The 21,156-nt window shown below is 36.2% G+C and overlaps 1 protein-coding gene and 1 non-coding gene across 12 annotated transcripts in view; one reads left to right on the top strand and one right to left on the bottom strand.

The window, feature by feature from the left end:
• The window catches only part of HYCC2 (hyccin PI4KA lipid kinase complex subunit 2), a 77,950-nt gene that overhangs the window by 47,475 nt on the left and 9,319 nt on the right, over positions 1–21,156 (bottom strand). For 8 of the 11 annotated variants that reach the window (XM_077884842.1, XM_077884840.1, XM_077884837.1 and 5 more), the window contains 3 exons: positions 5,495–5,594; positions 1,773–1,853; positions 975–1,076 (listed from right to left, as the gene is read on the bottom strand). In XM_077884842.1, the coding sequence (XP_077740968.1) occupies positions 975–1,076; positions 1,773–1,823 (153 nt within the window). In that variant the 5' untranslated portion in view covers positions 1,824–1,853; positions 5,495–5,594. Of the gene's footprint in view, positions 1–180; positions 237–974; positions 1,077–1,772; positions 1,871–5,494; positions 5,595–21,156 lie in introns of those variants that run through there. The other 3 variants (XM_077884845.1, XM_077884844.1, XM_077884847.1) reach the window with 2 other exon arrangements.
• On the top strand, positions 18,549–18,650 carry LOC144306292 (U6 spliceosomal RNA). Its single transcript, XR_013373364.1, has one exon. It is a non-coding gene; the product is annotated as a U6 spliceosomal RNA (small nuclear RNA).

The following is a 21,156-nucleotide window of genomic DNA, read 5'->3' as shown; positions in this document are numbered from 1 at the left end:
GAGAAAAAGAAGCAAATGAATCCTGCAATTGCTGCTACAAATAGCAACAGATGCAAGCCTAACTGAGAGCCAATCTAAGTTTAGGAGACAGGAAAGAAAGAGGTCAATAAGCAAGCTTTTAGTGATAGGACAAAAATTAAGATACACTTTAAATTAAGCTGCTGGTTAGGAGATGATTACCTGAACTTCTTCAAACTCACTCCAGTACACAGCAGAGGCACTCTTGGAGGCTGTATCTGGGAAGATAAGAAGCTACTTTCCTGTGTGTTCCTTCCATTTTCATTTTAAAGCATACATGAATCCAGTGGTGATAAAACTGTATGTCATACTATTGTGTTAATGGAAAGATAATGTGTGTATTTTGCATAAGTTAACATATAGATTCAACAGCTGCAGTTTCCCCCCTTCTATCACAAAGTTGAGTAACAGGAAACTTTTAAGTTTACTGATCTTGACTATTCATGCTAAATAGCGCTTTCTCCTCCAATCATTTCAAGCTAAATTTACTAGCAGCATCATTTCAAGTCACCCATTTGAGTTCACAGATTACAGTAATATACATAGTTCTATATTGTCAATAGGATAACTGTAAACAATACTTAAAAAAATCTGAATCAGTGTTTGGCTAAAATCTGGATTCCAAAAAAGGAAACATTCCAAACAGGAAACAAAGAAAAGTCTCAAATTAAGTAAGTAATCTATTGAGATGATGGTCTCTCAAATCAAGAATCAAAACATATAGTCCTCAACAGAAACAAATCTGATCAAAATATTTAAAATAGTAAGAGGGAGGGCAAAGGGAAAGCCAAAGCAACTACCGGAATGAAACATGGCAGAAAGAAAGTTTTCCAGTCCCATGAGAAGAATTAAAAAAAAAAAAAGAGGAGGGAAAACTACAAAACTTACATACGTGTTTTAGTACACATTATTTCATCTCACTACGTTGAAATTATTTTTCTTATGAACCTTCCTACCTCATTATTCGAATCCTGAATAACTTTATAGAGAGCTGGTACCAGGGTTTTTTTCCGGTGTAAAGTTGCTGCATAATTGGTGATCTGAGTGTCAGGTAATGCCTAAAAAAACATCAAAGGAAATCAAAGCAAACTTAATATTTGGAAGTCAGGAAATTTATTTTACCTGAGTCCTTCTTGAAAAGATTTGTGATAGAGTCAACTAAGAAAAATAAAAATAATACAAGAAATAACCATGAGAGTTAATAAAACAAAAGCCAGAATGTTATAGTATACAGTTCTTCAAACTACTCAGCCATGAAAAATGATTAGAAATCATACATTATACCAAGATTTGCTGAAATGGGTCACCTTAAACTAATCTACTCTAAAAAAATAAGTATAGGATATAGTTTAATTCTTGCATTTAATGTTTATAGAACATTTATTTCTATGGTACTCAGAAATTATGTAGTTTTAAATCAAATCAATGGGTGATTTTTAATTACAGGAAATAAAAATATAAGGCACAAATCCTATGTCTGTGCCTTATTAAAGCTTGGAAGCTTCTCCTCTTTTATGGAATGTATTTAAAAACTCACATACCCCCTCATCAATCTTAACAAATATTTTCATTTTTACATATTACTTTCTAGTCATTATTACCTAATGCCTTTTTAAAGAGTCACAAATATAAAAATACATTATTTCATATTTTGTCATTTTCACTTATTTCAGTTTCTCCATAGAACATATATTCCTGTTTCAATTACTGACATATAGAGCCCTAGGACACATTCTTATCCCAACCCAATTTACCTTGAATTCTGATAACCATTCTTCCACAACACCACGTTCAGATCCCAGCATCTTCTTCTACACTCTATTTCTTTTTTATCTCTGCAAGAAAAAAAACACTGAACATGAGGATAGTATTATGCATTTAAACTACCAAAGGTAAATGATGGGCATCTTGTAAGATAAGAAGACTTACATACATACATACACACACACACACACACACACATATATATATATATATTTAAAGATTTTATTTTTATTTATTTGATGGGAATGTGTGAGAGAGCACTAGCCAGGGGAAGAGGGAGAGGGAGAAGCAGGCTCTCCCCACTGGGCATGGAGACTGATGCAGTGCTCAGTGGGGATCATGACCCAAGCCAAAGGCAGATGCCCAACTGAATGAACCACTCAGGTGCCCTATTTTTTTTCTTTTAAGATTTTATTTATTTATTTGAGAGAGAGAGAGAGAATGAGTGGAGGGGAGGAGCAGAGGGAAAGCAGACTCCCTGTGGGGCGGGGAGCCTGACTAGGATTATGACCGGAGCTGAAGGCAGACGCTTATCCAACTGAATCACTCAGGTGTCCCATACTTAGATCTTATAACAAAGAAACTACTATAAAATGTTTGCTACAAGAATTATATACTTAATTTTCCTGATACTATATACTATAATATAGCCTCTATTATTCTCCAATAACAGATAAGAAAATTAAAGTGTAAAGAGGTCAAATGACCCAAACAAGGTAACATAGTTTAAATAGCAGAACTCAGATTTTAATTTAATGACTATTCTAAAAACAACAGTTGAAAAATGTACCTTGGCTCCTTTCTTATAGCTCATACTACTCCCCTCACAGCTTTCTATGTCCTGGCCATAATCTCCTTTCTGTTTTCCCATAGCTTCATGCACCCCTTCACCCCAGGGATTCTGTATAGATATTTAGATTGTGTGATATTTAAAGAGCTGGCTTTTTTCAGTCCTCTTATTCTCAGCAGGCCTGTCTTGACCACTTTAAATAGCATCCCTTTCTCGCTTTAGTATTTTACATTCCCACAAACATGGTTCATTTCCTTCCTAGTGCTTTGCATTTTGTACCTTGCAAATTCTTAGACCTTATTACTTATTGTCTATCTTCCCCACCAGACGTGAGTTACATGAAAACAGTCCACTTCTGGTTTGCTCACATTTGAGTGTTCACTATGCACTCAAAGCTACCAAGCATACAATGGTATCTGGATTTATGACAGGTATTTATGTGTATTTGTTGAATCGATAAACCACACTGCTTAGGTGACCTTGGGCAATTCACTTAAACTCTCTGGGTTTCAGTTTTCTACAAGGATAAATTACTTACTACATCTAAAATTCTAAAAATATATTTTAGCACCTTTATTTGAAAACAGATTACTACAGATTACAAAAAATTTTATAAATATAGATTTCTGCTATTCTCAGTATCTTAGTATCTAGAGACAGCTGTGAGCATAGTGATAAATGTATTATAAGTTTTCTTTTTATTTAACTATACAATATATAATTCCTAAGATTTTTTCCTACTATATATTATGCCCATCCCATTACCTGGGATATAAAAACTATATTAAAAAGCAAAAATCAGGGATGCCTGGGTAGCTCAGTGGTGAGCGTCTGCCTTTGGCTCAGGGTGTGATCCTGGAGTCCCGGGATCTAGTCCCACATCAGGCTCCCTGCATGGAGTCTGCTTCTCCCTCTGCCTGTGTCTCTGCCCCCTCTCTCTGTGTGTGTCTCTCATGAGTAAATGAATAAAATATTAAAAAAAAAAAAAAAGGCAAAAATCAAGTGGTACCTGGTTTGGTCAGTAGAACATGTGACTCTTGATCTCAGGGTCACAAGTTTGAGCCCCATGCTAGGCCTAGATTACTTTTTAAAAAAATTAAAAATCTTAAAAGATTAAAAATTAAAGATTAAAATTAAAAATTTTAATTTAAAAAATTAAAAAAATTAAAATCTTAAAAGCAAAAATCAAGCTGCTATCCCAACATATAGTTCAACTCAGGCCACACTGCCTCTCAGTATTTAACAAAGTAAAAAAAAAAAAATCACAAAAATAATTATCTTTTTGGTGACCATGGTAATAGCAACTTTTATTAGCAAGCCCTGAATACAAAATAATGAACAAAATAATAAACTGCTGGAACATGATCTTGAAGTCAATAACTACTTGCCAGTAAATAAACTCACCGTATCCATCTGAGTACAATAAGCTTTCCAATGCCTACATAGATAGAAATTGTGTCTTAGCTGACATTAACATGTATTTTTTTTTTTTTTTTTGGAAATTACCAATTTATAGAGAATAAGATTATAAGAGGCAGTAGAGCCTAATATTAAGAGTATGGGCTCTAGGCTGCCTGAGTTTGAATTCTAATTCCATGACCTACAAGCTATATATGTGGGAAAGTTAATTTATTAGTTATTATATTATTATTAACTTTTACTGATTTATGGCCTAATTCAATTCCTCATTTATCAAAGGGGAATAATGTAAGAACCTATGCCAGAGGTTTTTTTAAATTCTTTATTTAAATTCAATTTAGTTAACATATACTGTATTATTAGTTACTGGGGTAGAATTTAGTGATTCATCAGTTGCGCATAACACCCAGTGCCCTTCTTACCACTCATCACCCAGTTACCCCATCCTCCTACTCATTTCTCCTCTAGCAACCCTCAGTATGTTTCCTAGAGTTCAGTGTCTCTTATGGTTTGCCTATTTTCATCTCATTTAATTTTTCTCAAGGGTTTTTTTTAATTAAATAAATTAACACATCAATGAGAAAAACAATGAAAACTGCTCTCAAGGGTTTCCAGTAGACCAAAATTATTGGATAAACAAAGCTATACATTTATCAGGAAAACATATGAAAGAGTAAAAACTGGTTTTGCTACTGCAAATTTTCAAACAAGGCCAACAACTATGAAAATATTTCAAGATATAATTCAGAAATTTAAGCATTCAAGATGTGTGGTTATTGTAAATACTAATTTCTCTAAGGAAAAAAACCTAAGGCTGCACCATTCAGTATGGTATCACTAGCTACATATGGGTATTTAAATTTAATTAAAATAAAATAAAATTTAAAGATTTAATTCCTTACTTGCACTAGCTACATTTCAAGGGCTTAGTAGCTACATGCGACTATTGTCTCCCATACTGGAGAACACAGATACAGATCATGGACATCATCACAGAAATTCTATTGGACAGCACTAATCTCAGTCTAGCTACATAATATGATTATGCTGAGTACATTCAATTATTCAGTAACTGTAAAGACTAGGCAACAAGGTTAAAGGCACAACTATTAAGAAGAAAATACTTTCAAGAGTAAAACTCATGGGCACCTGGGTGGCTCAGTGGTTGAGCATCTGCCTTTGGCTCAGGTCATAATACCAGGGTCCTGAGATCAAGTCCCGCGCTGGGCTCCCCACAGGGAGCCTGCTTCTCCCTCTGCCTATGTCTCTGCCTCTCTCTCTGTGTTTTATGAGTAAATAAATAAAACCTTTAAAATAACGACAACAAAAAAAAACAAAAGTAAAACTCAAATGCAATCATTAAGATATGATTATTTTAAGTCTCTTAGGTAAAACTGCTAAATAAATAGAAGCTACCCACCAAAGATAACCAAAAATTCTAACATGTCTAATTGTATGGAAAATTCATTCTTAAATTTAAAAAGTTAAATTCCATCATCTTACCTCTGTTCTAAGATCAGTTTTCTAAAGGAGGAGGTGGCACAGGAATGCGGCAAAGTTCAAGTGTGGAATTCATTTGTTGAGACTTAAATATTTTCCAGCTCTATAAAAAATAAAAATTAAAAACTGTGAAATGCTGATATAATAATCTTAAGAATGTAATAAAAAGAACTTCAATAAAACATTTATACCACAATTTATCTATTTTTAAAAAATAATTAGGTATTAAAAAAATTTCTATAATAACCAGCATATATTTGTCTACCATTATCAAACCTGATTTTAAAAACATTAGATTTGGAGAAAGGAAGCCTCAGTTCTGGTTTCAAATTTCCCACTAATTATCTGTAAGACCTTGAGTAGGTAACTTAAATATTCTGGAGCTTCACCTGAATAATCTATAAAATTAAGTCCTTATCAGTCAAAAATTCTATGAATCCAACTTTTCGAACATGTTACAGTGATGTCATTCTCATACACACACATGCAAACAATCATTAAAATTTCAATATGCAGTATAACATCAAGCTTAAATAAGAAGTATCAATGGCTATAAAATCCTTTTGGATTAGGTCCACAGAACTGAAAATTTTATCACTTTTAAAAAGAACACAGAAAATGCTATTCCTTGAATTTTTGGTACAAAACGTATTAAAAGCTTTTTTGATCAGAGAGAATTCTTTTCAATTTGTTAAAAGTATACTGTCCTCATAAACTGAAAACTATATTCAAGTAGTTGTTGACCACATTATGCTCTACCACTTTGATTCAAAACTGTATCACAACTTTAAAATCTAAAACCCCCCAAAATTAACATCTTAAAATATTTTCATTAACAAAATGTGATTTTAAAATACAAATAATACAACAAAATTCTCTTGGAGTTAAGTTATATCATTATTGCAAGGTCTCTGATGTTCTTCAAACTGAAGATGTCTTAGGGCCTCCTAATACAACCACAGCAACTGACTTTTTTGCTCTAAGCTACTATCACATGAGATTTTCATTTCATAAGTTCTGCAGTGGGTGAAAAAACTTGAAGAGGACTAATAGAATACCTCTTGAAAGATACATAAGGAGCTGCTCATACTTTGGAAAGGGACATCTGACATCAATGAACTCACTCTCTTTTTAATTTTATTTTTAAGTAATCTCTACACCCAACATGGGGCTCAAGCTCACAACTCTGAAGATCAAGAGTCGCATGCTCTACCAACTGAGCCAGCCAGGTGCCCCAAAGAAATTCTCTCTTTGTACCTTGTCAGATTTCGAAGCACTGTAAGTAAGCAGACTCGATAGCTCTACTGGGAATCTCTGTAGAGATGAGTCTCCAACAATCTTTCATGGTTAACAAAACAGATACTCACTAGGTTCTCAATTTAAGAAAGAAAGAAAAGAAAAAAATCCCAACAGGGCAAAGGATACGAACAGTTCTATTAAACTTTAACACATGAACTCCTGATAAACTGGAAGAAAGAAGTCATCTGAGCAACAGAAAGAATATGGGAACCTTGTCAGGAAGGTACCACTGTCCGGAGACTATGGTTTTTTTCATACATAAGGTCTGGCACACAATAAAAAATTCCTAAATATGCTGAGTGACAAATATATGACCAATAATGAAGAGAAAACTAGAAAGAGTCAGATCCACAAATGATCCAGTAAGAGAGTTCACACACAAGGACAATAATTTTAAATAATTCTGAGTAACATACTAAAGAAACCATAGGAAAAAATGGACAAAATTGGTAAAATGGAAAATTTCACCAATGAATTAGGATCTATAAAAATAATTAAATGTACATTCTAGAACTGAAAAATACAATATATGAAATTAAGATTTCAGTATTTTGGTTATGGCAAATTGGACACAGCAGACTATAGGATTAGAAGACTAAGTCAATAAGAAATACCAAATTATAGCTAGAGATAGAAAGTAGGAAAGAAGACAGAAGGAAGAGTAGAAGGTAGGGAAAAAGCGGAAAGAGTTGGAGAAGTTTAAGAGAAATGGAAGACATGCTCAAAATGTCTAATATACATGTAACCAAGGTCCCAGACAAGAGAAAGAGATATAAGCAATATTCAATGAGAGAATAACAGAGTTTTAACAAAACTGATGAAAGAAATCAATTCAGAGATTCAAGATAATCTGCCAACTCCAAGCAGAATATACTCAAAGAAAACCATACCTGAGATATTATAATCAAGTTATCAAAGGAAGGAGTAAAGGAAGAGAAAATTCATAGAAAAAAATCAGGGGACCTTCAAAGAAACAGTATGACTGACAGCAAATTTCTCAACAGAAACAAAAGAAGCCAGGACATAACAGAATGACAGTTAAAAGGACAAAAGAATGTAACTGCCAATCTAGAATATAGTAACTATTCTCTAAATATCCAGCAAAACATCCTTTAAAAATGTAGGTGGAGATTTGGGGGAAGATAGCAGAACAGAGAGCACCAGGAATCTATCAACATCTAGACAACACTTATACTTGCAGAATCTGTTTTTGGAATTCTGAAGTCTATTGAATGCTTGCAACTTCCATGGAAAGACTTCTGGATTTTAATTTTAATTGTGACTAATTTTGATCGGCTCAGCACAGCAACAGCTGCCCATTCCCTACGCCAAACCACAGGGCAAGCAGCAGAGCACATGTTCCTATACCAGGTTGCAGGAGCCAGAGAGGGCAAATAGGACTCTGTCCAATATCAGAGATGTGTGCTCTGATCGCTAACTGCTGCTTCTGATCATGGAGGTACAGAAAAAGAGATGCCAACCACTGCTGTTCCATCTCCCCTCACTGTTGCAAGCCTCACCCCTCCCACTGAAGTGATTTCCAGGGGATTTGACAGGACTGTGCCCATCTTCCCCCTCCATTTTTCTTTTTCTCCTTTTGGAAGCCAGACACTGAAGGCTAGAACAAAAGAACAAAAACAACTGCATATGCAGGGAAAAATAGAAAGTGACCATGCATGCCCACCATATGCACAGAAAAAGATGCAGTTTACATCCTAGGCCGACCCTTGATACAGAGACAGCTTATAACAAGAGTCAAAGTGAAAACAAAAACAAATAACAGCAAACCTAGGGAAGGGCAAAAATCTGATTTCCAGAGTTCCATATTGTTATATTCAAATGTCCAGCATTCAACAGCAAAAATCAAAAAGTATATGAAGAAAAAGGAAAATGCAATCCATTCAAAGGAAAAAGAAATCAACAGAAACCATCCCTGAAAAAGATCTGGTGCCAGATATATTAGACATAAACTTTAAAACAACTGTCTTAAAGATATTTAAGGAAATAAAGGAGTATGTGGAGAAAGTCAAGAAAATGAGGTATGAACAAAATGGAAATATAAAGAGAAAAACTAAAACAAAACTGAAAAGAAATTCTGAGGCTGAAAAATACAATAACGGAAATGAAAAATTAACTACTGGGACTCAAAAGCAGACTTGAGTGAGAGGAAGAAATGAAGCAAACTTTAAGAACAATGAAAATTATCATGTATGATGGAGCCAGAGTGTATTATGCTAAGTGAAATAAGCCAGAGAAAGACAAATACCATATGATCTCACTCAGAAGTGGAATTTAAGTAAGAAAACAGATGAACATATGGGAAGGGGAAAAGAAAAAAGGGAGAAGAGAGAGGGAAACAAACCATAAGAGATTCTTAACGACAGAGAACAAACTGATGGTTTGGAAGGAGGTGGGTGGAGGATCAGCTAGATGGTTGATGGGTATTAAAGAGGGCACTTGTAACAAGCACTGGGTGTTGTATATAAGTGAAAAATCACTGAATTCTACTCCTGAAACCAATATTGCACTGTATGTTAAATAAAATATAAATATAAATATAAATATAAATAAATAAATAAATAAATAAATAAATAAATAAATAAATAAATATTTTTAAAATATGGGAAGCCCAGGTGGCTCTGCTGGTCGGACTCTTGCTCTTAGCTCTGGTCTTGATCCCAGGGTCATGAGTTCAAGCGCTGTGTGGGGCATGGAGCCTCATTAAAAATAAAATAAAGTAAAATAAAATAAAAATTATCACGGATGAAAAACACAAAAAGACTGAAAAAAGTGAACAGAGCTTAAGAGACCCATCTGCTAACAAGTGGACCAAAATATGCATTGTCAAAGTTCCCGAAGGAAAAAAAGAAAGAGTAATAGAAACTAAATTTACTCTCTTGCCTGAAGTAATCAAAAAAGGGATGAAAGGATTAGAAAACATAGGTTTTCAAGACACTGGGCACAGATAATGAAGAACAATGAAATTGCCCAATTTCCTTCCTTGAGAGAGTTTCCAGGCTGCAGCAAGGAAGGGAAAAGCAGGTAGAACCGTGAGTTAAAGAGGCAGAGGATAAGAATCCAGACAGACCAAGATATTAGTGAGTTTGCAGGACAGAGTAAGAAAGGAAAGAGCAGCACAAAGAACTCTGGAGATCTGTAGAAGGTTCTCCTCTTGTAGTCAGAAAAGTGCTCAGCATATGTGTGTGACAGCCAGGGAAAGGGAAGAAGCCAGGAAAGAAATGCCTAAAGAATTAGAAGCAGCAGTGCCTAAAATTCATGCAGGGCTGGAAATGGCACTATTCTCACAAACCAGATTAAAAATCAGGTAAAATACATCTTAAGAGGTTCCTTTCTAAATAATGGGGAACAAGTAGCTCTTTACTGAACACAGTTCCAGTACTTAATAAATTTTATAATCAAAATGGAAGAATCAAACTGTTTTCCAATAATTTGACATCCCAGAGTGCTCAAAAATACTTATAGCAATACAAAAATATCCAGAACACCCCAAAGTAAAACTCATAGTATCAATCATCCAATAAAACACAAAGAAAGGGGATCCCTGGGTGGCGCAGCGGTTTGGCGCCTGCCTTTGGCCCAGGGCGGGATCCTGGAGACCCGGGATCGAATCCCACGTCGGGTTCCCGGTGCATGGAGCCTGCTTCTCCCTCTGCCTATGTCTCTGCGCCTCTCTCTCTCTCTCTCTCTCTCTGTGACTATCATAAATAAATAAAAATTAAAAAAAAAAAAACACAAAGAAAAAGGAAACAAGATCTAAAATGAAGAGAAAAATCAATCAAAACTGAGCCCAAATTATGTGATGTTACAACAAGCAAAGACTCTAAAACAGTAATTATAAATAATATTCAAACCATTAAGCAAGATTATAGAAGATGTTTTTAAAAAGGCTTAAACCAAAATTTTAGAAACAAAAGTTGTAACATGAGATAAAAATTACACTGAATGGGGAAAATGGCACATTAGACACTGCAAAAAAAAAAAAATATTAGTGAACTTGAAGACACAGCAACAGAAACCAGTCAAAATGAAACACAGGGAAAAGAGAATTAAAACAAAGCACCAGTAAGTTATGGGACATTTTCAAGCAGCCTACAATATGTGTAACTGGATTCCTCAAAGGAGAAAAGATAGAAGAGAGGACTAAAAAAAATGTTTTGAAGAACATGGTGAAAAAAATTCCTAAATTAGATGAAAACTATTACCCTACAGTTCCAAGAAGTTCAATGAAACCCAAGCACAAGACATATGAAGAAAACTGCAACAAAGCATGTTAAAATTAAACTGCTCAAAACTGGGACGCCTGGGTGGTACAGCAGTTGAGCAACTGCCTTCAGCCCAGGGTGTGATTCTGGAGTCCTGGGGATCCAGTCCCACATGGGACTCCCTGCATGGAGCTTGCTTCTCTGTCTGCCTGTGTCTCTGCCTCTCTGTCTCTCATGAATAAATAGATAAAATCTTAAAATAAAGTACTAAAAGAAAAAAATACCTATCAACCAAGAATTCTATAAAGCAAAAATATTTCTCAAAAACAAAGGCAAAAGACAGACCTTTAGACACATAAAAGTGCTATAAAAAATGCCCTTTGAAAGAAAAAAAAAGGCCCTTTAAAGAAAGCCCTTTGGAGAGAAGGAAACCAAATAGAAATATGGATTTATACAAAGGATTGAAGAGAATCATAAACAGTAATTACAAAGATAAACACGTGATTTTTATTAATTTCTTATTTTCTACAGATATTAAGAGAAATAAAGGAATCTTATAAAACACTTTATGCCAATACACTTAACAATTTAGTTGACATGGACAATTTTTTTTTTTTAATTCATTTGAGAGAGAGAAAGAAACAGAGACAGGTAGAGGAAGATGCACAGGGAGAGTGAGAAGCAGATTTTGTGCTGAGCTGGGAGCTCTAGGTGGGGCTCAATCCCAAAACATGGAGATTATAACCTGAGCCAAAGGCAGACTCTTAATTATCTGAGCCACCCAGGAGCCCCAACATGGACAAATTTCTTGAAAGAAACATTTTATCAAACCTTCCTCGAGAAGAAGTAAATAATGTGAATATTTCTCTATTTTAAAAATGTAATTTGCAATATAAAAAACCTCCCTGCCCCTGTCAAATGTAAGACCAGACTCCTGTGTAGGTAGGTAGACAGGGATGGTTGAAAGCTGAGGGAAAGCATGAACACTGAGGAAATCTCTCTGAGAACTAAATCCTCACCCTAACACAAAGCAAACCAACCTACCATTAGAAAACTTTGAAGTGTGAAGTACAGCGAAGGTAATGATAGTAGCAACACACCCAAACCCAGCTCAACTCCCGAGTAGGCTGTCTAAACCATCCCTCCCTTCCACCCCCCACACACTAACGGCCAGACAGAAATGTGCTCATTTTTTGGCATAAATACAACTTAATCGTCTCTACCGTTCTACACAAAATATCTGGCATTCAAGAAAAAATTTCAAGACACAAAACAACCACCTTCAGCCAAGATATAAAGCAATCAACAGGACCAGACTAAGAAATAACCCACATTTCAGAATTACCAGAAAGGCACACTTCAGCATAACTATATTATATTAAAGACTCTAGGGCAGCCCAGGTGGCTCAGAGGTTTAGTGCTGCCTCCTGCCCAGGGCCTAATCCTGGAGACCCGGGATTGAGTCCCACATCAGGCCTCCTGCATGGGCCTGCTTCTTTCTCTGCCTGTGTCTCTCATAAATAAATAAATAAAATCTTAAAAAAAATAAAGAGTCTATTAAAAAGTTGGACAACAAGCATGAGTAGATAAGTAATTACAATACAGTAATGGAAACTACAAGAAAAAAATCAAATGGAAATGCTAGAGGGGAAAAACAACAACAATAACAATGAGCCAAATAATTCCTTTTCCAAGCCTATCAGATTTCAACAGTTTAGGAAGGAATCAATAAACTTAAAAAAAAAGTCAAAAGAAATGATTAAGCTTGAAACACAAAGAGAAATAAAGAGTACAGAAATATTTACAGATAATCCAAGAGCTGTGGGGCAGTATCAAATTGTTTAAAACAGTTTTATTTGAAGTCTCAGAAAGAGAGAAAATAGAATAAAAAACACTAAAGAAAATGGCTGGGAATTTTTGAAAGACATCAAACCACAGATCCAAGAAGCTCAGAGAATTTAAGCAGGATGAATACCCTCCCATTGAAACAAACCACCACCTAGATACATTACTAAAATCAAAAGACAATGAGATGTGAGAGAGTCAATGCAGTATTTGCAAGGGAGATAGTTTCAACCCATTTCCACACATCTTAATCCTTCAGCCAAAATACAAAAGTATTTAGAAGTTAGTTACTAAAGAACTGTACTGGAGAGTACTTTTTAGAAAGGGTCACTGAAATGTCATGTGTCATATCCTTCCCCAAGGAGTAAATACAGGCGACAGTACTACCTCTTGAACCATGTTCAAAAAAGAAGGAACTTCAGAGCTATTACTCAGAGATCTTGATATATGTCATCAGCAGCTGGAAGGATACATTAGACTGGTGCAACTCACATTTAAGAAATCTAAAGGGCAAGAAATGGGCTCGCCAATGACTCCAGGATGTCAGAGTGAAAAGGGCTTACTGATATGCTGGAATGAGCACTCCCAGAGTGTGTCCATGAAGACTGCAAAAATGCTAACCATGGATCAGAGATGGGTTATGTGAAAGAGAGAGAGAACACTGTGAGAGAGGCTGACCACAGAAAGAAGCTAGAGGCTCCTTTGAATACACAGGAGCCAAAGAAAGAGTAAAAAAGCATCACCTGCAGAAGAGATGTATTTCCTTTCAACAAGTAAGATATAGGACAGAGACCTCTAGCAATCAGGAAGAATTTCTGAAATATCAACAAAATTACATGAAAAATGAAAAAGCCATATGGGAAAAAAAGAGTAAACAGAACCATCCCTGAAAAATCCCAAATATTAGACTTACTCAGCAAAGATTTTAAGTCACCTCGTTCAAATACATTCAAAGATAAAAGAACCATATCTAAGGAACTAAATGAAAGTAAAAGAATGATCTCTCTCCAATTAGAGAACATAGAGATCATTTTTAATAAAAAAACAAATCTGAAGTTGAAAAGTACAATAGCTGAAACAAATGAATCTCTAGAGGGGCACATTAGATTTGAGCTGGCAGATAAAAGAATCAGTGAATTTGAAGATAAATCAATTGGGATTATCTAATCTGAGGAACACACACACAAAAAAAGAATGGAGTAAAATGAATAGAGGCCTACAGATTCGTGGGATAGCATCGCACTTACACAAAAGCACAATGGGGCTCCCAAACAGAGGAGAAAGAAAGGGACAGAAATAGTAGTCGAAGAATTAATGGCCTAAAATTTCCCAAATTTGATGAAAAAGATCAACACATCTAAAAATGAACCTTCACATGTGTGAACCTACACATCTAAGAATCTCAACAAACTCCTGCGTGGATGAACTCAGTAAGATCCACATCTTGACACACAACAAACTACTGAAAATGATTTTGAATATGTGCTAATTTGAATGTATGGGGGGATCCCTGGGTGGCTCAGCGGTTTAGTACCTGCCTTGGGCCCAGGGCATGATCCTGGAGACCTGAGATCGAGTCCCACATGGGCTCCCTGCATGGAGCCTGCTTCTGCCTCTGCCTGTGTCTCTGCCTCCCTCTCTCTTCTTTCTGTGCCTCTCATGAATAAATAAATAAAATCTTAAAAAAAAAATAATTTGAATGTATGGTTGAAGGTTTTTGGTTTTTTGGGGGCAGGGAGGTTGTCTTTTTTTTTTTTTTTTTTTAAAGGATTTTGTTTATTTATTCATGATAGAGAGAGAGAGAGAGAGACAGAGACACAGGCAGAGGGAGAAGCAGGCTCCCTGCACCGGGAGCCCGATGTGGGACTCGATCCCGGGTCTCCAGGACCGCGCCCTGGGCCAAAGGCAGGCGCCAAATGGCGGCGCCACCCAGGGATCCCTTTTTTTTTTTTTTTTTTTAAACAAATTAGATCTTACTAGACAGCTCCAGGAAACAACTTCAGATTTCATGGAAGGAGATATGTTAATGATATGAAATCTGGTCTCAGAAATGAGAGGCAAAAGTGCAAAGAATATAGTAGAGAAAGAATATGAAAACTTAAATTAATGGCTTTATATGTGGGGGGTTATTTGGGCAAAACATAATCAAGATAATATACAGGTAACTAATTTTTCTGTTTACCTGCAATCTCTTTCCCAGTCTTGTTACGTTTCCACTTCCAGAAAACAGCAAGTCATTTATTCCAAAGGAGAATGAATAAAATACTAAATCCTTCAGAAATAGTCTGATATAATTTCATCACATAGGATTTTTCTCTACATGTAACATAAATATATTATATAATATAAATATGAGACCTTTCAAAAAGACGTAACCATAATATTACATCTAAGAAATTTTAAAATAATTCCTTAATATAATCAGTATACAAAAAAGACTGAATGATGTCTCTTAAATTTCTTTTAATCTATAGGTGTGTGTATGTGTATCTTGTAAATTATTTGTTGAAGAAAGTTATTTACCATTTTCCACAAATCTGGATTTTGCTGACAGCACCCTTATGATGATTTAATATATTCTGCTGCCTTCTGTCATCCTTTTTTTTTTTTTTTTTTAAGATTTTGTTATTTATTTGAGAGAGAGAGAGAGAGAGAGAGAACACAAGCAGGGGAAGCAGCAGAGGGAGAGAAAGAAGCAGACTCCTGGCTGAGCAAGGAGCCTGATATAGGGCTCAATCTCAGGACCCTGGGGGATCATGACCTGAGCTAAAGGCAGACACACTTAACTGACTGAGCCACTCAAGTGTCCCTACCTTCTGTAGTTCTTATAAAATTGTGGTTGGATACAGCAGTTTGACCAGATCAGGTTTATTTTTCTAGGGGGAAGACTGTTCATATTGCGTGCTTCTGTCTGAAGGTTCATAACGTCTGGTTGTCATGCAGCTGCTGGTGATCAATGCTTAAGGATTTTTAGGGATTACCAGGTAGTTATAATTAATTAACTAATCCTATTATTCTTTCTTCATTTAATTAGTTTAATTATTCATTTATGGAATACTTCTATAAAGAGAAACTTCTCTTTCTCTAGTATTTGATTACTTTGTAATAGCATTTTTATAGGAAAAATGGAATAAATGCTTAACTTTTTTCCTTTTATTCACCAGTTTCCAAAATGATTTGGCTAGCTAGCATCCTCTACTAGTAGTGAATTAGTTTTGCTTTAAGTATCATTATAAACTCATGGGCTAAATATACTGGATATATTTCAACCCACTATAATTACTATTCTTACTAATTCTCAAATTGTCCCATCTTTGCCCGTGGAAGGTTTTCCATGCTTGGCTCCAATGAAGGCAACAGTTAACCCAGCAAGTCTGGGTTGTTCAAACTTTGCACATTCCCAAGAAGGGTCTGTTATTGTGCCATCGGCTAGTGTATTACTTTCCTAGGGCTGCCATAACACACAGTACCATAACACATAAACTGCACATTGTACAACAGCAGAAATTTATTATCTCACAGTTCTGATGGGCTAGAAGAAACCTAAAATCAAGATATCAGCAGGACCATACTTCCTCTGAAACTTGCAGAGAATCCTTCCTTGCCTTTTCAAGTTTTGGAGTTGCCAGCAATTCTTGGTATTCCTTGGCTTGTAGACTCATTACTCCAACTGCTACCTCAGTTGTCGCATGGCTTTCTTCTTACTGTGCCTGTGTCTCCTCTTTTTGTAAGGACACCAGTCATATTCGATTAAAGGTCCAGCCTCCTCCACTATGATTTAATCTTATCTAATTACATTTGCAATGATCCTATTTCCAAACAGGGTCAAATTCTGAGGGAATGGGGGTCAGGACTTTAACATTAATTTTTTTGGGCAATACATTCAACTCCTAATAGCTGGCTCCTGGAAAATGAGCTCTTGAAACATTCTGATAAAAGCGTTTTGCATTCTTGGGGACTTGAATCAAACTGTACTAGTCTGTTTAGGTAGTCTGTATAAACAATGTGACTATGGTAAAATCAGCTTTCCTTTAGGAGATCTGAAACTTCAGTAACTATGGTCTGTATGACTGACCCCTCAATAAAAACCCTGAACGTCTAGGCTCAAGAGATCTTCCCTAGCAGACATCTTACACATGTCACAACTCATCACTGGAGGAATTAAGCACATCCTATTCAACTCCACAGGGAGAGGACTCTTGCAAGCTTGCACCTGGTTTCCTCCAGATTTCACCTTATATGCTTTTCCTTTTGATGATATTTATCATTTCACTGTAATAAAGTATAACTGAATATAATGACTTATTAGTGATTCTAACAAATCATGAAACTTGGGAGAGGTCATGGGAGCCCCAACACAGCTCCAAAGCCCTTTTGACATAAACCTAGTAAATGATGATAGACATCTAACTTCCTGATAAGCCAAGAAGTTCCAGGCTCATCCTGCACAGTTTTTGCCCTAGACTTAGGATCAAACATTTCTCCAAAAAACCCTTGTCCCTTTCAGCAGGAAATAATACTTAGAGACTATATTCTGGATGCTAAAGATGGGCATACTTTAAATACAATTTATTCCAGGAAATTACACTGAGTTTTAGAATAAATTTTTCAAATACCAAATAAATGTTTTAAGTAGCTGGTATTTAAAGAGTCCAGGAAAGCAGTAGCATCTGGGTTTGGTAGCATTCTTAGCTCTAAATAATTCTCTTCTTTACCTAGTTAACTGACAAAGTTCAGAAGAAGCTCTTCCTGAAGGCAAAAAATATTTGAGTTAATCATTTTAAGAGAGAGGCAGGAGGAGAGGGAAAGAAAATCTTAAGCAGGCTGTACGTCCAGCATGGGAGCCTAACACAGAACTCAATCTCACAACCCTGAGATCATGACCCGAGCTGAAATCAAGAGTTAGATGCTTAACAGACTGAGCCACTCAGGTGCCTCTTCAATAAATCATTTTAAACTATAATCTAGAACTACAATTAGGAAAAAGAGTAAGCAGGAAATTGAATAAAAAGGGATGGAGTAGGGGTGAGCATCTAAGTGCCTAAATATTTCTTCCCTTCTTCTTATTGTAACCATTATTCCTTTTTATTTTTTTTTTTAAGATTTTATTTATTTATTCATGAGAGGCACAGAGAGAGAGAAGCAGAGACACAGGCAGAGGGAGAAGCAGGCTCCATGCAGGGAGCCCAACATGGGATTCGATCCAAGGTCCCCAGGATCATGCCCTGGATTGAAGGCAGCGCTAAACTGTTGGGCCACCGGGGCTGCCCCATTATTCCTTTTTAAATAGTACTAGAAAACAGATGTACTATTTCTAATTTTAAATACAATCTAATGTATTACAAAGGAGCTTATCTTTAAAATTTAGATTTACAAATTAAGAAAACAGCTAGTCACATCTGTCAATCTCTTTCTTTCTTTATAGTATTATGCTTTTTGTTTTTTAATGAACTCCTTCCCGATGCTAAGGTTAAAAACATACCCACTTATATTTTCTCCATAAAGATTTTGTATTATTACTGGTATTATTAGCTGATACTTATGTGGCATTTATTAGATGTGGCACACTATTCTAAACATATTTATTTTTTTAAGATTTTATTTGAGGTAGGAGATTTTATTTTGAAGTAATCTCTACATTCAACATGAGGCTCAAACTCACAACCCTGAGATCAAGAGTCACATGCCGGGCTTGCTTTGGCAACACATACACTAAAAGTGGAACGATACAGAGATTAGCATGGCCCCTGTGCAAGGATGACACGCAAATTCGTGAAGCGTTCCATATTTTTAAACATAATTTCATGGTGAAAATAGACTTTTAAAGAAAAAAAGTCACATGCCCTATTGGAGCATGGAGAGGTAGCAAAAGAATCCCGAGCAGACTCTGTGCTGAGTGCAGAGCCTAACATGGGGCTCAATCCCATGACCCTGAGATTATGACCAGAGCCAAAATCAAGAGGCAGTCACTTAAACAACTAACCCACTCAGGAGCCCTGAGAATCACTGCTTAGAATAAAGCTATGCCGTCTTCTGTAGATGATTATACTACTGTTGAGAAAGAGTTCCTTGCTTGGCTTTTGGGTTCTGATAGAGAACCACAGGGCACCAAAATGACTATGTGACCTGATCAACTCTTAACAACTGGGTGTTCTAACCTACCAAGCCATAAAGCTGAATGTGCTAGCAGTGTTCCATCATTAAATGGAAGTGATACTGTACCAAATATTAGCTTTTCCTATCCTTTGGGCACATGAGATGATAGCTCTCTACCTTCTTTAAAGTCAGATGTGACCTCATTGACTTGTTTGACCAATGAGCAGAAATGATTCCTGTGGAAGCATTTAACTGCCAGTATGCAATCTCCTGATTTTCTCTTGCCACTATGATAACAGAAGCAGAAAAAAACATAAAGATGCAATAACTACGCATCTGCAGTTACCCAAACTTGTAACATTTTACAGGAGAAAAAACAAATTTTTTTTTAAATTTTAAGCCATTATTTGAAGATCAGGTATTATTAGCACTACATAAGTAGCTGATCCTGACTATAAAAGGTTATACATAAGGTTAGTGCAGCCCTGAAAGCACAAATAAACCTTAAAAACAAATGGCTCAAACACCCATGGTACACACTTCTACTAAATGTCAACATTCCTTTAATCTAAGAATTTGCAGAGTTCCTCATGATCAAAGAAAGAAAAATTCACATGGCTCCAATATGAAATACCAGCATTACCCCTACATAGAGGTGGCCCTGCAACACAGGAGAAAAGGGAAATCCTCTCAGTAGGCAGATTTACAGGTGGTTGTATCTGATTGTTCATCATGCCTGAAAAGAATGATCAGAGGTACATATTTAAGAACTGGCTACAAAGAGGCTATCACTAGCACTTGCTCACTATGCTCATGAACAAAATGGCTCAATCGGTAGGAACAGAAATTATACCTTGGCTGAACACAGAAGTCTCTCATCAATGTTTACCTACAATTCCATGACATGTCAGGCTATTTCATACCTCCATGCATTTTCTTAAGCTATTCTCTCCTCTCGAGAATGCCTGTCAACTACCCTCTAGCCTAACCATCTACTCTTAAGACTCAGATCAAAAGTCACTTCCTCTTTAAAGCCTTTCTTAACATACAATCTGGTATCCATTTGAAACCCTTTCTTCCTCCTTCATTCACAAATTCTCAACCTAGAGTCCACAGACCCCCTGGAACCTGTGCAATTGATGGGAAGAAAATTATATCATTCCTATTTATTTTTTAAGATATATTTATTTGTTTTAGAGGGAGAGTATGTGCGAGTGAGGGGAGGGGCAGAGAGAAAGAATCTTCAAGCAGACTCCAATCTGAGCATGAATGCCAACATAGGGCTTGATCTCACCACCAGAAGATCATGACCTGAGCCAAAACAGAGTCATGACGCTTAACCAACTGAGCCACATAGGTGTCCCATATCATTCTTTTTATTAATCTCTAACTAAAATTTATCATTTAATTTGATTACAAATGTAAGCAAAACAGTGAAACAAAAAATTCACAGTGTCTAGACATCAAAATATCATTTATACTCATTACTTCATGTCACAATATCTCTGGTTAAACAGCTTCTGCCCATGCTGGAAAAAAAAAAAAAAACACTGTTTACAACAATAGTCTCTCTTCTTAAAAGCACACAAAACATCAAGAGTGATTCTTTTAGGACACCTCTTTCTCTAGCCTTCAGGGAAGGAAAACAGCCTTCATTCCTTCTCCTTAGGAAGCAGAGCACAACTGATTTCTTTCCACGGATATTGCTCTTTCAAAGCAATTGCCTCTCCCTATCCATCTTAAGCCTCTTGTAAATTGATGCAGTAGGCAGAAACACAGTGGTAACTAGTCCTAATAGAATACAGTACTTTTTTTTTTTTTATGATAGTCACACACACACAGAGAGAGAGAGAGAGAGAGAGAGAGAGGCAGAGACATAGGCAGAGGGAGAAGCAGGCTCCATGCACCGGGAGCCTGACGTGGGATTCGATCCCGGGTCTCCAGGATCCCGCCCTGGGCCAAAGGCAGGCGCTAAACCGCTGCGCCACCCAGGGATCCCTAGAATACAGTACTTAATACTTTCAATTCCTAGACACCTGTGTACAGGTTGATTAGTCCTATTATTAAACCATAGCTTCTCCAGGGCAGGGAATATTCCTCAGTTGTGTTTGCATTTCCAGCTCCACCCAGCTTAGCACAGAGCAATTAATTCAAGTTTATTGAATGAACAACTTAGCAGCAACAACTGGGCAATCAGCAGCT

Source organism: Canis aureus, chromosome 36 (genome assembly GCF_053574225.1).
Source record: "Canis aureus isolate CA01 chromosome 36, VMU_Caureus_v.1.0, whole genome shotgun sequence".
NCBI lineage: Eukaryota > Metazoa > Chordata > Mammalia > Carnivora > Canidae > Canis > Canis aureus.
This window is presented reverse-complemented; position numbering and strand designations above follow the sequence as displayed.